The sequence below is a fragment of the Lissotriton vulgaris genome, chromosome 5, assembly GCF_964263255.1.
Source record: "Lissotriton vulgaris chromosome 5, aLisVul1.2, whole genome shotgun sequence".
In the NCBI taxonomy this organism is placed as follows: domain Eukaryota; kingdom Metazoa; phylum Chordata; class Amphibia; order Caudata; family Salamandridae; genus Lissotriton; species Lissotriton vulgaris.
The window spans coordinates 470,337,630-470,353,752 of NC_141693.1; the positions used below are offsets into that span (position 1 = coordinate 470,337,630).

A 16,123-nucleotide genomic window follows, 5' to 3' on the forward strand; every position below is an offset into this window, starting at 1 on the left:
GTGTTGCAACCTCTCCTCTCTGTGGCAGTGCACCCTCCGTTCCTGGTGCAGTGGTGATGGGCACTGCGCCCTTATCCCAGGAGCATAACATGGCTCTTGGATTTTAGAATTAATACCTTCTCTCACAAAATCCGGAAACTGCAGGAGATAGATCTCCTCCCAGCAGCAAGAGCAGTGACAGCAGCTATCAATGGGAGCAGTAGGGGCAACCCCGCCTCCCAGGAACACTGCACAGCGCTGGATATCGTAGGCAATTAATTCCCTCTTGTGGGGGACATCGACCAGCGGTGGGCGATACCCACAGTGCCTCTCACGCCCCACCAATGATGCTGGCATAAAACCGGGAGCCTGACGGCTCTTTTACCCTTCCCTCGCTTTACACTACAGCAGAAGGCGGCCACTACTGCCAGAAAAAAATGCATGTAAGGGTATATTTGGGGGGAAAAAGAAATCGGGGACTAAACAGGATCACAAATTCCGCTCCAGATATATCACTAGCCCCACCCTCAAATAAATAACCCAGGATATGTAATCTGGCCAGGCGTGCTGCGATGGGGGGGGGGGGGGGGTCGTGCTGCTACAGAGCCGAGAGAAGGGTGTCTATGGAGAATAATCCCGCACTGTAGCACTCGGAAAATCAGAGCAGACATCTGGCGTCAGGGCGGGCCCTGCGTTCGCGCACATGGCAGAAATGCACCTTGCACGCGCACCAGGGGACGCAGAGACACAAGATGGCAAAATGGCAAATCTGGTTGGGGTTTAGATCAGCTGGAGGGGCGTGGCGGGCAAGGTGGGGAGGGCAGGGAGTGGAAAGCTGAGGAACGCACAACGCGACTGAGCTCGATAATATGTGCTGAAAACGGCACAGCGTGAGTATTGTGAAGTGAGTGTAGAGCCGCACTCCATTGATGTGTGCGCTGAGGGTGAGAGCACGTGCAGGCTGGTATGTCATAAGTTTTCATGAGCATTATACCGAGTGCACGCGGCACATTGGGGTTAATGCTATGTGAGGTATCAAACGACATCCATGACATAAAATGTGTATTCAAATTAAACATTCTTGTAGTAAGCATGCAAAGACTGACATCACAAATGCATCTTACGGTACAACGCTTGGCATACCATAGTAAGATGGTAAAACGCTGTACTGTCACATGTACCCTATAAAGTATCCAATGTCAGAAAAATAATGACAGTTGCCTTGTCAAGTGGAGAGTCAGACTGTGAAAACTGCCACATGACGTGTAATGTGACATCTGCCAGCAGTGCAAGGGCAGGAGGCCGCAGACACCGCTCTGTCACCCTTCTGCCGCTTAGTACCATCCTATCTGTCTTGCCTTGGATAATGCACTCTCTATTCACTCTATCTCCCTGTTTCATATTTCCTCCTGTCACAACCCCATCGCTTCCCACACATGTGCACCGAGTCCCTTCTACCTCCCCGGCCTTCCTGGCTCAGGCTCTCTCTTCTACCTGTACAACAATCTGTTCAGCTGCCATCTCTTCCTCTCCACTCTCTCTCTGCCGCCATCTCTCTTTGCCTTCCTGGTTCACATCTTCTCATTTCGCCTTCGTTTACTTCTCCTGCCTCTCTGGTCCTTCTGCCCTTCCTTCTCTTACCCACCACAGCCTAGTTTTTTCGTCTTTGTCCTTCTCGCATCCTGAAGCTTGTGCCCTTCCTCTTTTTATTGCATTCACCCCTACTTCTTTCCTCTCTCTACCTACCTCTCAAACACTACCTTTCCTTACTGCCCTTCCCCTGCTCTCACTCGCCTTTCCTTGCTTCTTCATCTTTCTCCTCCTCTCCTCCTCTCGCCCCTCTCGTTTTCTTGCACATTCATTTCTTTCTCTCTCTCTTTCCTTTCACTTCCCCTTCCCCTCCCTGTGCGTACTTTCACCTCTCCTTGCCTTGACTGCTCCCTCTCTCCACATCTGCCTCCTCCCCCATGCCCTCGCCTTACATCTCCCTTCCGTGTCTTCCTACTCCCTCTCCCACGCCCTCCGCTGCCTCTGACCCGGGCTGCTCTCCTCCCGCCGACCACAGACAGGGCCCCCGGCGCCGCTTCCCCACGCCTTACCTGCGGGAGGGGGTCGGGGCAGTCCGCCAGCCTCAAGCTATCCAGTGGTCCCGGGTGTTGTTCCTCATGTGGGACGGAGAGGGGGGTTCCCGGCCGCACAGCCTCCCCCTGTGTGGATGCAGCGATCGATCAGTCCCAGACACGAAAAGGCTGCCGTAAAAATAGTGTTCTAGGTGGTGATTTTTTTTCTTCTTAGTTTAAAAAAACAAGGAGGGTCCTTCCAGCAAGGAGAACGAGGCAACAATGACGAAAACCGCACGTCATAGCAATGTTTCTGGAAATCAGCTTAAGACACCAGAAGTCAGGTCACGGAGTCCTGAAAAGGAGGGAGTATAGTGGACAAATCATCCAAACAGGGCATTGTCCAATGGTAGGCCTCCATTTCGCGAGGCCGGCCAATGGCAGATGGGGCGTGGTTTCATGCCCCTTCTTGTTTACAAGAACGCTCGCCTGCAGCAGCGCATGCGCTGCAACGCAGGCTTCGACCGAAAAATGAGGGCTCACGTGAGAAGAGGGTCCATCAGTGACATGTGGAGTGGCTTAGAGGATTACAGCATCTCCTTCAGCCTATTTCCGAGCTTGGCAGAAGGTCTCAATGAAATCATTTTCAGGGGCCAAGCCTAGCAGCATATGGTTCTTTTTAACTGAAAACCATGTTCTCTGTGATAAATATACGGTGAAAGTGTAGTTGGTTAACGATGTTTGTCATATGTTAACAAAAAAGGGATGCGTGGAATGCTTCAATTAATCTCAGCCAATAGTAATTACTCAGAGCCGCTACCCGGACCATCTTTTTTTTGCATATCTAAATTATCCTTGGTCCTGCTCCAATAGGAACAATCCAGCCCGAACTGCCAAGCCAGGTTCTCTCTGAACCGGAACACAAACAAACCACAAGCTGTTTAGTCCTACTTAGGGCTAGCTTGGTTCCAATTGGCACAGTGAGCAATATGTAAAGCACCATAAACCACAAATCAAGCAATGACAAAAGCACAACTAAGATGTAAATTCTTTGAATTTTTTTTTTAAAAGCGCATTTTTTTCATCATTTGGCGAGACAATCTTGAAAATTGCATACCCATCCACTAACCCACATAACGAGGTAATGGACAGAAGGAAAAGGCGGAAAAGGAGAAATGGGAAAACAAATTGGGTTTGGAATTCAATGGATTTAAACATTGGCTCCAGACTAAAATGGATCATGATAACCCTGAAATAATGTCTGTGGGAGAAGCCAAGAGTGTACCAGGAGCCTGGTAAAAGAAAGTCCAATTTCTACAGGGGCACCGGTCAGAATCCTTCCTGAAAGACAGCAATAATATGTCACCCAGGCCTACATTTAAAAAATACAATGAGAAAATAGTCTACAAGGGATTTTGTTTCTGAAGCAATTCTGATTTTTTGAATTCAATTAGGAGAGTGAGTCATATGGGATCAAACCCAGACGTGTCCACAGGACAACAACACCAAATGTAGATGAAAAATAATGAAAAGCACAAGGAGAATCCTATTTATATGGAAATAGTTTATATATCAAAAATTGATTCAAGGGGTCACGTAAAAAGGAAGGAACCATCGACAAACAATGATATATAAAGTAATTAAACAGACGGTTCATGACATACATCAGCTCCTAAAAAAGAGAAAGAGCAACCGTAAACCAACAATAAATAACCTTTACTCTTAAGATAATACATTTCTTTGGAGTTGATGGGAGAGTCAACGTTTCGGTCTTTGCAGCATAAGTCTATAAGACCATCATCAGGACAATTGATTTTTGCAGTAGAAGCCCCTTCTATAAGAAAAGAGGTTGATACGGATGAACACAGTATATGTAATCTTTTACTGGCAAATGGCAGTCAGGACCACATTGCTGTCACTGTCAATCTGTCAAATTTAATTTTTTTTTAAAGCAGAAGAGAGACCCAGCATCAATGGTGGAATACTCTTGGAGTACGTGAATACTCAAGATTATTTCTCAAAGAAAGAAGAGAAATCCACAGGATACGTGGTACGGCTATGCGAAGTGCACGTCTAGTGAACCACCCGCAGAAAGGCTACCTATGGTTCCCTCCTTTTTTTTTTTTGTAAAATGTTCCCTCCTTTTTATGTGACCCCTTGAATCAATTTTTGAAATATAAACTATTTCTATATAAATAGGATTCTCAGTGTGCTTTTCATTATTTTTCATCTACATTTGGTGTTGTTGTCCTGTGGACACGTCTGGGTTTGATCCTATATGACTCACTCCCCTAATTGAATAAAAAAAATCAGAATTGCTTCAGAAACAAAATCCCTTGTAGACTATTTTCTCATTGTACTGTTCATTGCCCAAGCCTACAAGGGTTTATTGGGTTTCCCATATCTTTTAACGTACATTTTGAAAAAGCAGTCAGAACGCCATTTTCCTGTCCTGTCAAACTATAAGTGAGCCCCCATGCCTGATAATTGAGGTTAAGTTGTTGCTATGTCAATAAAGATGAGGACAATGAGTAAATATTACCCATATGTGTAACTGTAGACCTTGTAAACCTGCTCGGCTTGCTTTATAAAACTGATATCTTTCCCACTGAGAGGCGAGGGAATTAATATTGAGGTGGATACAGCCAGGAGGCAAATAAAATGGGACCTTACGGATATGGCAGAGAGATACCCCAAACTAAGAGTATCAGTTAGGCCACCTTTAGATTAATTTGAAAAGCTGGCCTGGTGTGCTTAATCCTACTGACTACCTGAACGATTTGTGATTTATATTGAGCGAGGTATCGATGAAGTAAAATGCAGCCACTTCCTAGAATGGTGTGGAATTTTGCAATTTGTTGGCACACGAGAGGAGAGCCTTTATGAGTCCCTTGGCACGAGGTTTGATGCAATAACTTTACATTCCTGTGTAGCAATATTGGGGAGATGGGGAATCAAAGATGTTTAAAGTGGATGGCAAGCACCATTTACCCAGAAAATGTTTCCTTGGCGTGTTTATCAGAATAGTGGTAAGTCCAGCTACTAGCATGATCTTAAGAATCATTTTTAGCTATGATTTAGATATATTGTGGGCCCTCTTAGTTGTGCTATTTAATTAAATTATGTAGTTGGGTGCTGCCCTACTTTGATTGCTCAACACAACAAATCAAAAGTCGCTGCTTTCTTCCAGAAAAAAGATCTGATTTGCCCAGGAATTTAATGACCAATGTCTTTGGTTCATAGAGTAGGTGACACCTTGAAAGAATTAGCCAATAGTGATCTGCAACACGTTGCGGAAACTGTAAGGAAGACTTTAGGTGGAGAATTGGCAAAGAAGTGGAGAGCATGGCCAAATCTATCATTTTAAATATGAGTAAGGGGTGAACTGCACCAGGAAACACAGTGTTCAGGTCTATATATAATTGCATCAAACTTCGAGCGAACCCTGCAGAAGTCATTTTTCAGCAAGTTCTGAGAGACATTTTGGGTCGCAATAGCTCTGGATGGTACATGTACAAAACACCCCTTAAGGCTTGGTTTGAATTATGTGTGGGCCGAGCCCAGTGCTTAATTTGATGTGGTATTTGCTGACGAGGTCCACAATCACAATCTTTTGAGATCTGCACTTATTTTTCCTCATCAAACTTTGAGCTAGAGCAAGAGAGTGAAAACACACAAAGGGGAAAGTAGGATAAAGAAAAAATACGGAAACATTGACAAAGAGAAAAAGAGTAACCTTCAAGAATGAGATAATGAGGCAGGGGGTGTCTGATGGCAGATTAAAGAAGTGGAATCAAGATATTGCAGCCCTGTATTCAGTCTGTAACACCAATTTGGGAAATGTATCTTTATCAACTTGGTCAATGAACGATCTCTATAAGCAAAGGTCCTACTGGGATTGTTGCAATGATGTGCTTCTACCGGGAAACAACCATTACAACGCAGTCACTACAACACATGCCATTACAACGCATTATAAGGTAAGTAATGGATTTTTTTTTGTTTTAGGGTGGGTATGGGTTTGGGGGTATATGGTAATAGTAATTTTTAGCCCTACACTATCCAACACTTACACTACTGTTGCACTCAATGGAGTGGGAATAGTAATTTTTACCCCTACACTATCCAACACTTACCCTACTATTGCACTCACTGGAGTGGGAATAGTAATTTTTACCCCTCCGCTATCCAACACTTACCCTATTGTTGCACTCACTGGAGTTGGAAAAGTAATTTTACCCCTACACTATCCAAAACGTACCCCACTGTTACCTTAAAAGTATTTTGCGTAGTAATGGTATGCGATGTAATGGAATGCGTTTCTAAAAATGCGTTGTGATGGCATGCGTTGTAAAATCATGCGTTGTAATGGATGTTGAGATGTAAAAACCGTGTTGTAAAAGCATGCGTTGTAAATGTTTGCGTTGTAATGTGTCCTATTCACTTCTACCACCAAGAGGTTAACAGGAAGCCCTTGTACAGGTGCCTGTACAAACAGAAGAAATGAGAAGTGTTTCCTACTGAAACAAGGTAACTGTTGACAGAAAATAATCTCTGTAGTCAACACTTTATTGTTGTTCAAAGTAAAGAGATAAATATCATTCAATTTTGGACCGACGAGTTTATCTGTATTTTTTAGTAACTGAGTAAGAAATGTATTTCATTTTAAACATCAGTATTTTTTATAACTGTTGATTATCAAACTTTATATAATACTCTTTACGGATGGATCAAGAACACTTCAGTGAATTTTTTGTCCAATAGCTCTCAAACTATGAATTATGAATTATATTGGAAGATCTATCTACTACAACGTATGATAAGACTGCAGTATGGTATTGTCCTCTATATTCGTATTTGAATTATCGATTTATGGAATGAAAATACAAATTGAAAGTTTTTCTGATGTGATATGGCGGGACTAAAAAACGTCTTTTTCTTCATAAACAACAGTCTGTTACTTTTGTGCACTAATAAATTAAAGTGAAAAGAATACATATTCGGACTGGACACTTCTGTACTTGGTTTTAACATAACTCTACTTGCTCAGCTACTGTTTTTCAATATAAAATAAAAATAAGATAAACAGAAACAAATGAAGGGCTGAATGAGTGTTATCGCATGGATGCAGATTAATAAATGAAATAACTAATGTTATGTTATGTTATGTTATGTTATTCGGGATTTGTAAAGCGCCCGGGGACCCAGAGATTTCATGACGCTAGAGGAAAGAAAAGATGGTATACAGTGTCCTAATCGTGCGCTTGCTTGAACAACCAGGTCTTCGGTGCGCCCCTGAATTCCATTAGATTAGTGCAACTCCGAAGTGACAAGGAAAGCGAGTTCCAGATCTTTGGGGCCAGGTAGGCAAATCGACATCCACTGAGGCGTTTCTTTTTGATGAGGGGCAAGGTAAGGAGGGACAGGTGGGCAGAGCGGAGATTACAAGTTGGTTTGTGTTTGTTTATGAGATGGTTAATAAACTTGGGGCTTTTCCCATGAAGAGCCTTAAGGGCCAAACAGCCTACCTTGAAGGTTACCCGTTGGGCTATAGGTAGCCAATGAAGAGTGGCTAGCAGTGGTTTCGCCGAACTCCTGCCGTTGCGTTTAAATATTAGTCTGGCCGCCTGATTTTGCACAATCTGCAAGCGATTAGAAAGAGCCAAGGGAAGGCCTAGATAAATGGAATTGGAAAAATCCAAACGGGAGAGGACCAAGGCGATTACCACCTGGATGAGTGCCGAGTGCGAGAGCAGATGAGCAATTTTCTTAATCTTCCGAAGCTGGAAGAAGCATGAAGAGATCACAGTTCCCACCTGACTTTTCAATGAGAGATCGGTGTGGAGGGTGATCCCGAGACTTTTTACCGATGGAGAGTGAGACGGGGGAGATCCCATTGATGGCGGCCAAAAATGAGGGCCCCAGCTGGTTGCACTTTTACCCGGGTGTATCAGTTTCGGTCTTCCCAGGGTTGAGTTTTAGATGGTTCAACTCCACCCACCCTTGAATGTGCAACATGGTGGCCTGAAATTCCTCAACGGAGTCTGCAGAGTTTAGTGGGAATATGAGCTGCAGGTCGTCCGCATAGTTGTATATTGTGACCTTCCTGTTTTTTAGAGAGTGCAACAGCGGTTTGAGGTAAAGATTGAACAGGAGGGGGGACAATGACGATCCCTGTGGGACGCCGCAGGTGGTGGAGAGTTTGGGAGCCGTGAAATGCTCAAGCTTGACTGCTTGGGATCGGTCGTTCAGAAAGAACTTGACCCATCCGAGGGCAGCACCTCGCAGGCCGGCCTGTTCGACACTGTGTAATAAGATAGTGTGATCCACCGTGTCGAACGCTGCCGACAAGTCCAGGAGCACCAAGGCCTGATGTAAGCCCTTATCGGAATTAGACCTCATTGTGTCCAGGACCGCTAGAATCACCGTCTCGGTAGAGTGCGCCTGGCGAAAGCCGGCTTGGTTGGGCTCCAGGTAGTCAGATGTCTCTATAAAACTAGAGATACAGCTAGCCACATGCGCTTCAAGAATCTTCGGACCGAAAGGGAGAAGGGATATGGGTCTGTAGTTCGAAAGGTTGGAAGGGTCGGCACCAGGTTTTTTAATTAGTGGGACCAGCGTGGCGTTTTTGAACGAATTGGGGACTATTCCCTGTGATAAAGACTCGTTCAGGAAGGGAAGTATTCCTCGGGGGAGTGTTGAATAAACTTCCTTTAGTATGTGCGGGGGACAGGGGTCGTTGGGAGACCCGGACTTTACGCGGTTCATCAACTTTGCTAGCCTCGATTGGTCTATAGGAGGGATAGCCTCAAGTTCGTAGGGATTTCTGCAGATGTCCATTATTTCCGCATTGATCGAGCTGGACTGAATACTGTCTTTTATAATGGCAATCTTATCCTTAAAGAAGTTATTAAGCTGATTGCACATCATTTGAGTGGGAACTTGAGAAGAGGAGGTTCTGACATCATTACATAGGTCGTTTACGAACCTAAAGAGTTCTCTGGATTTGTTTTGGGCTTTTGAGATTTTTTCGGAGAGAAGGCTGCCTTAGCTGATAGAATGGAGTTCTTATACTTCCTGCGGGCAGATGTATAAGATAATCTGTCTTCATCAGAGTACCCGTGTCTCCATTTTCTCTCCAATTGACGCAGTTCTAATTTTAGATTTTTTAGGTCTGCGGTAAACCACCTATGGGCATCCATGCGGCGAGCACATGAGAACTTGGTTAAAGGAACATGCACGTTGCTGGCAGCCAGGAGCCATTCAGTGAGATCTTTGTCCATGAGGTTAATATCTGGGGAAGATGCTGGGAGAGAGTTGGCCAGAGTAGACAGGAAATCTTGTTTATTTAGTGAGATCCATTTCCTTACTAGCCCCCCGGCAGAAACGGGGGTCTTGGAATGGCCGTGAAAAGTGATGGAGAAGTGCAGTAGCTGATGATCCGACCATATGCAAGGCATTGTCGTTGGGGAAGATAGTGGGACATTGCGAGACCAAATCTGGTCCAAAATGTGCCCCTTTTCATTGGTGGGGGTCAGGGCTGATTGATAGAAGTTCATGTGGGAGAGAAGCTCAAAGAGTTCTGTGGCCTGGGGCCCTGCTTCCGGGTCATTGTACCAATAATTTAGATCCCCCATCAGCATGACTTTGCCATAGTTGACAGCTAGATTGGCCATTTGCTCAGTCAGAGAGACTGGGAATGTAGGCATAGTTTTGGGTGGGCGATAAATCAATACCAGCACCATGGTCCCTTTGTCTGTGTCGGAATTAATTACAAGGTTTTCTGTGTCAGGAAGGTCCAAGGAGGGTAGAGTGGAAAACTTATGGTCTTTATGAATGATGGCAGCGACGCCTCCCCCAGGTTTTCCTGGTTCTCTATTTGTTAACAGAATGTAATAGTCTGCCGGTAGAGCTGTAAGAATATCCGGTAAGGAATCCGCCGTGAGTCAGGTTTCGGAGATAAATAGCAGATCTGGTCTATCTGATGTAAGTAATAAAAAGATGTCTAGTTGGTGTTTTTCCAGAGATCTGGTGTTAAGGTATAGACAGCGAAGGGTCAAGGCCTTTGGGCTTGGGGTAGAACTCGTGGAGTTAGAGCTTTGAGGTGTGGTATAGAGGTTCTCCTGCCTTAGGTGGCGAGGATAGATGTTGTTAGCCTTTAAGCAGGTGAGTGTTGCGGGATCGAGATGGGGGGTGCCAGAGTGTTGCAAAGAGAGGAGTTCATGAGAGGTGTAGCTGTTGATTTCTCCATTCTGCCTAGTCCCTGGGCCCGGCCAGGGACTAGTCAGAATATCTCAAAAGTACCAATATACATCAGTAATTTTTAATGACAGATACATAAACCTTGATACCCTTTCACCAACACATAATAGCACAGCAGGTAACAGGACACAATCACCCATTCAAGGTGTGCTAAGTTTTTTGTAAAGCACTATGCTATAATTTGTTTTAAAAGCGATCAATTGATGCATTTCAGGACCAGGGATGGCCCGGGCAGATATGAGCGACGGGCCGGGTTGATGAGGGGGTGGTTGGGGGGTTTCGGCAGACGACCACGAGGGAAAATGAAATAATGAATTTCCCCACGTCGTCTGTCGAAATCCCCCCCCCCCCCCCCCCCCCCACCTGGCCCCGCCACTCTTACCTGCACGGCTGCAGCTGTTCAGGACTTTTCACACTTGAGCACTTTAGTCTGCTTCCTAATGCCAAGCTATTTACCATTGTCAATATTTGTTTTCTCTTTGCCTTCACAGCGAGCTGGCAAGTAGACTGGGTTCTACTTGCTGTTGAAATTGATTTGATGAAGAGATGAATGAATAAAAGATATGCATTAAAATGTCTGAATAAAGGTAATGGGTAAATAGAACAGCACTTCATAACTAGGCAGGTTACCTGTGGCAAAGTGCATCCAATATCAAGAAGCGCGAATCTGTTGCTCGTCTCATTTCATGAGGCGATTTTAAGCTTCTTAGACAAATGCCCTGCCCCGAAAGTCAGTAAATCCTCCAGAAAGGCCTGCGAGAAAAATTGTATTCTGTGGAATTAAAAATAACCAATAGAAAATGCAAAAGCCTCGAACATAAGAGGAGGTTAACGAGAGATGAAGCAGGGCATGTAAAATATAAAGAACTAAAACAATACCATAAAGCTCTTAGAAGAGCCAAGAAGGACTACTTAATTAGACACATCGAATAAAATAGTAGTTCCTCATAATAGTTATTTAAAATTGTTAATGAGCTTGCTCAGCGAACCTGCCTATCTTTATCAATTCCCCCCACTGAGGCCCTTTGTGAGGATTCGGGGAACTATTTTACAGGCAAAATTGACAGGATATATTCATCTTTCGAGACCCAACAATCTTTCGAGTATTCTCTGTGGTTCTCTATGGGCCCCCACCCTGAAGCCATCACCCGCTTGGGTGCCTTTGAACACATCACAGAAGAGCAGGTCCTAAAGTTGATGACAGAGGTCAAGTCTGGATCCCCTTTTGACCTAGCACCTTATGTATTTTCAGTTAGTAGCTACTTTTTGTCCCTACTTCAGACACATTTTAAATCAATCCCTTGATGAGGCAACTTATCCAGGGTCTAGGAAGGAACAGTAGCGGCTGCCACCAAACGAGGATCAGGGGGAGCGGAGGGAATAAATGAAAACAAAAAACACTCACCTGGATACGGCTGGCCGGCCACTGATTCCCCTCCTTCCTCTTATCTTCTACCGGGCAGCAGGAACCAGGAAGCACACAGCCTCCCTGACTCCCCTGACCAATCACAACGCTGCCTTACAGCAGCTTTGTGACTGGTCTGAGCGCCATGGTTCAGCTCAGACAGACTCTGAGAGGCTGTGCATGTTTTCCACCCATGCTGTAATGCAGCCTGGGTGGAGAACAAGCAAAGTGTGCATGACTGTTTGACCAGCCCGAGAGAGCCGGCAAAAGTGTCATGCACATTTAGAAAGTGCCTACCACTCATTCCCCAGCTCTAAACAGCTCAGCCCGCCCCCCACCCAACTGAACCAGTACAGTTAGATAAAATGATAATAATGTTGGGTTATTATTATTTTATTTTTCTGTTTCGAATTGCTCATTGGGGTGACTCTCCTCCTTAGAGGAGGCTCCACCACTGGGAAGGAAGCGATATTAGTACCTTTGAACAAAATACCTGGAATCAATGCATAATTTCTTGCCAACTCCCGGCCTATAACACTTCTTCCGTGTATGTCAAAAATCTTGGAGAATTTGATGAATAGGCAATTGACTAATTTCCTAGGAAGCAACAATTTATTAGATCCCTCACAGACTGGTTTTCGTGCCAATAAGAGAATTGAGTCTATGTTTCTAGGCGTTTTTGATGACATCAGGTTAGCAGTAGATCAGGGCAAGGCCGCTGCCCTGATCTTACTTGACCTTTCCACGGATTTCGACACAGTCTTGCATAGCTGGTTAATTAACAAAGTATTTGTGATATTGACTTACATTCAAAGGCTCTCCAATTGTTTGGTTCCTTCTTAAAAGAGAGATCATACTTAGTTCAGCTTGGCACTTTTAGATCACATTCCTACAAATCTGTTTGCAGAGTCCCACAAGTCTCTTCCTCGAGCCCAACTCTTTTTAACATGTACATGCCTCCATCAGCAAAAATCGCAAGTAAATGGGAATTTGATGTCTGCTCTTATGCTGACGATACCCAGCTGATTATATCGCTGGGCGAGAAACAAAAGGAAATCCGAGGAAAGTTACAGGAATGCCTAATCGAAATAGCAGGATGGATGACCATTCTCTGTTTAAAATTAAAGGGAGATAAAACTGAGATCCTGCTATTCAGTGGGACTCATCTAATTTGGGATACCTTTTGGTGACCAGGGGGCATATTATCAAGTCTGTGCGCTAAAATTATCGCCGCTTTATCGGCCGAAAACGGCCGATAAAGCGGCGATAATGGGCTTGATAATATGCTCTATGGAATTCCAATCGAAGCACATGTTAGATGTGAAGACATCTAACATGGGCTTCGATTGGAATTCCACAGAGCATATTATCAAGCCCATTATCGCCGCTTTATCGGCCGTTTTCGGCCGATAAAGCAGCGATAATTTTAGCGCACAGGCTTGATAATATGCCCCCAGATTCTCTGGGGGATATACCTTCCCTTAAGAAATCGTCTAAAAAACTATTTTTCTATGTAAGAACATGTCAAAGCCACATGCAGTAAATGCTTCAGCATTCTCAAATTCTTGAGAAGGTTATTTATTTGAATTCCGATTGCTTTGCAGAGAATCATAGTCCAGGCTCTGATTACTAGTCGCTTGGACTGTGGTTATACACTCTTTATGGGCATGGCAGATTACCTCTTTACGAGATTACTGGTAACTAAAAATACTGCGGACATGCTAATTTGTGACATACACAGATTTGGCTCAGCATCAGCTTGCCTGACTGCTCTACACTGGCTACCAGTTCGGAATTAGCTCGCTTTAAACTTCTATGCCATGCTCACAAAGCCTTGTATAACACCGGATCCGAGCTTCTACGGGCTATAAATGAATTTTATAGACATGGACGAAATTTGAGTTCCTGCAATTTGGCCCTAGCAAAGTCTACATGAATAAGGAAAGCCAGAACAGGCGGACGCTCGTTTTTGTACCGGTAGCATTTCAGTGGAACTCTCTGTCTCTGGATCTCTGCCTTACTGATAACCATCTTCAAATCTGAAAGAAATTAAAAACTTGTCCGCTTTCAGTTAATGTCCCTTCTGAATTATGAGAGGACCTGCTGTGTTCTTTTTGTTGCCTTGATGAATTGAGAGGTAGCTTAACAGTGCTGTGATATCCCCTAGGGGATGAGTGAGGCGCTTTTTAAACGCCCGTAAATAAAATAAATAAATACATTTAATTAGATATGGATAGGCAACTATGAGTAATGAACACACATTAGATCACACACAAAGTTATCACAGTTCAGCACAAGTTTGTAACACTACAGTCAATAGCACTACAACAAGGTATTTCCCCTGCTTTTGTTTGCAATCGATTGAGGTTTGATTTGCTACATAGATCCCGCATTCTATTTCTTCAGAAGGTAAAGTAAGACATCTGCTCTAGAGAGGTTGTATACCACAATATTCATGTAAATAATTTCGTCCTGCCATAATATAGTAGCCCAAATATTAACTATATTGTTAACTTAAGTACTTATTGATACTATGGAGTTAAGAATAGTACATCTATACATATCTAAATATACTCACCATCCCGATATATTGGTAGTCGATATTGTAGATTTGATATTTTGACAGGACAATATTAAGACCTCTGTAATGTGGTAAACCTCACAATGTAATACAATGCCATTACTTTATGTCAACCTGTAATATATTTGCTATGACTCTATGACTCTAAGACTTACATGCACACTTGTCCCTATCCGATCCCTGCGAAGCTCGACGCTGCAACTTGGGGCTTTGGAGCCCAGCCAATAGCCCATCCAACGAGGAGTCACTGTGTGAGGAAGAGGAGGATCCAGGGGGGCCAAAGGATGTATCATGGGGCCAGCTATCGGCCTTCCCCACCACTTGCCTCCCCTGAGGCGTGGGACACCCAACATCGTCTGTCGGTGGGCCAGGGCACCCAATGGAACCTGTTGGGTCAGGTCCTTCACTGTCCTTCATGTTGGGGCACCTGGAGTCTTGGTTCCTGCCAGTGGGTGGTCGGTCTGCGTAGCTCTGACAGTTCAATGCCCAGTGGTCGTGTCTTAACCCCGGACTTACCGGTGTCTCAAGTCTGTTAACAGTGGGACAGAGAGGGCCCTGATTGTCTGGAGTGCATTGGTAGACCCTGTAGTCAGTCCACACATTGGGCATATCCCCGAAGGACACACTGTCTTGCTGGTAGACAGCGACATGATGTCGTACAGTACTGAGGCCAGCATCTCCACTGGCTGGGGTCTCTCCGATGCTTGGGGTACGCATGGGGCAACTCTCCCGGCCATAGGGTAAAGACTTAAGGTGTGGCTGAAAGTCCGGTAGGGGCCGGTATTCCATCACCAGTGATGGGCTGATATTTATCCCTGGAAATAAAAGAAGGAGAGGAAATTAAATATGGTAACAGGCATCAAAATGCAGAGGGCAACAAATGACTGCTTGGGAGTCAGAGATGCATATAGAGGAAAGACAGACACGAGAAGGATAGACAGGCAAATAGTATAAAAAAAGCGAGACACAACAAAAACAGAAAAATTAGTGGGTCACAATAGACCAGAACTACCGCAGCTGGAAATAACAGTAATTAATACAGATACCGGGAACAATGTAGGATAAAGAGAGAATAATGTACACAAAAAGAAACATGGCTAACGAAAAATGCAAATATGCATAACTAGAAAGAACTATAAGAAATCAGATTAACCAAAGTATAAACAGAGATTAAATAATGGAAAATAATAGAGTCAACTGTATACATACAGCAAATTTAACGAGAGACACAGACACACAAAAAACCAAAGACGATAGAGAAAAATAACATGCACAGTGAAAAAGGCATTGAACAGTGGCCCATATTGTTATACAATGGTATATATATGGCTTGCATACGCTGGTTAGGAGACCTTGAAAGAACTAGACTTGTACCAACCAGGGGGGATGTTGTATGGGAAAATTAGATGTTTTACTAGTACGATTGGATGCAGGCACCCACAACTAAATCGGATTGAAGCAACTCACCAGCGGCTGACCATGCTGTGAGATGCCCAATGGCAGGCCTCCACTCCAAACGCCTCCTTCAGGTTTGAAGGGGGTGCTGGGAAGGCATAGTAACCTGCTATGTTTTAGATCAAGTACAATTAAGAAACGCACAGTACTAGATAACAGTGTAGATTTTCATTTTAGGGTGCCTCTCACGACATTAATGTACTTTGTAATGGTTCCAGGCAATGAATGCACAGCCTCTAGACCCAATGTATAGCCTCCCTACACGGTTGTGCAATCTCATCCTCTAACATCACATCTAACTCATACCCATTAACTGCTCACACAGTCCTTCCAAATTCTGTCCTCTAATATTCTTGCCCTTCTGGCACACACTATGTCCAG

The 16,123-nt window shown here is 44.2% G+C and overlaps 1 protein-coding gene across 1 annotated transcript in view; it reads right to left on the reverse strand.

Annotated features, from left to right (window-relative positions):
• ARHGEF19 (Rho guanine nucleotide exchange factor 19) overlaps positions 1-16,123 on the reverse strand; it is a 399,335-nt gene that overhangs the window by 285,014 nt on the left and 98,198 nt on the right. Inside the window, exon 2 of the mRNA XM_086921910.1 lies at positions 14,443-15,102. Coding sequence (XP_086778036.1) covers positions 14,443-15,076 — 634 coding nt within the window. The 5' untranslated portion in view covers positions 15,077-15,102. The remainder of the gene's footprint in view (positions 1-14,442; positions 15,103-16,123) is intronic.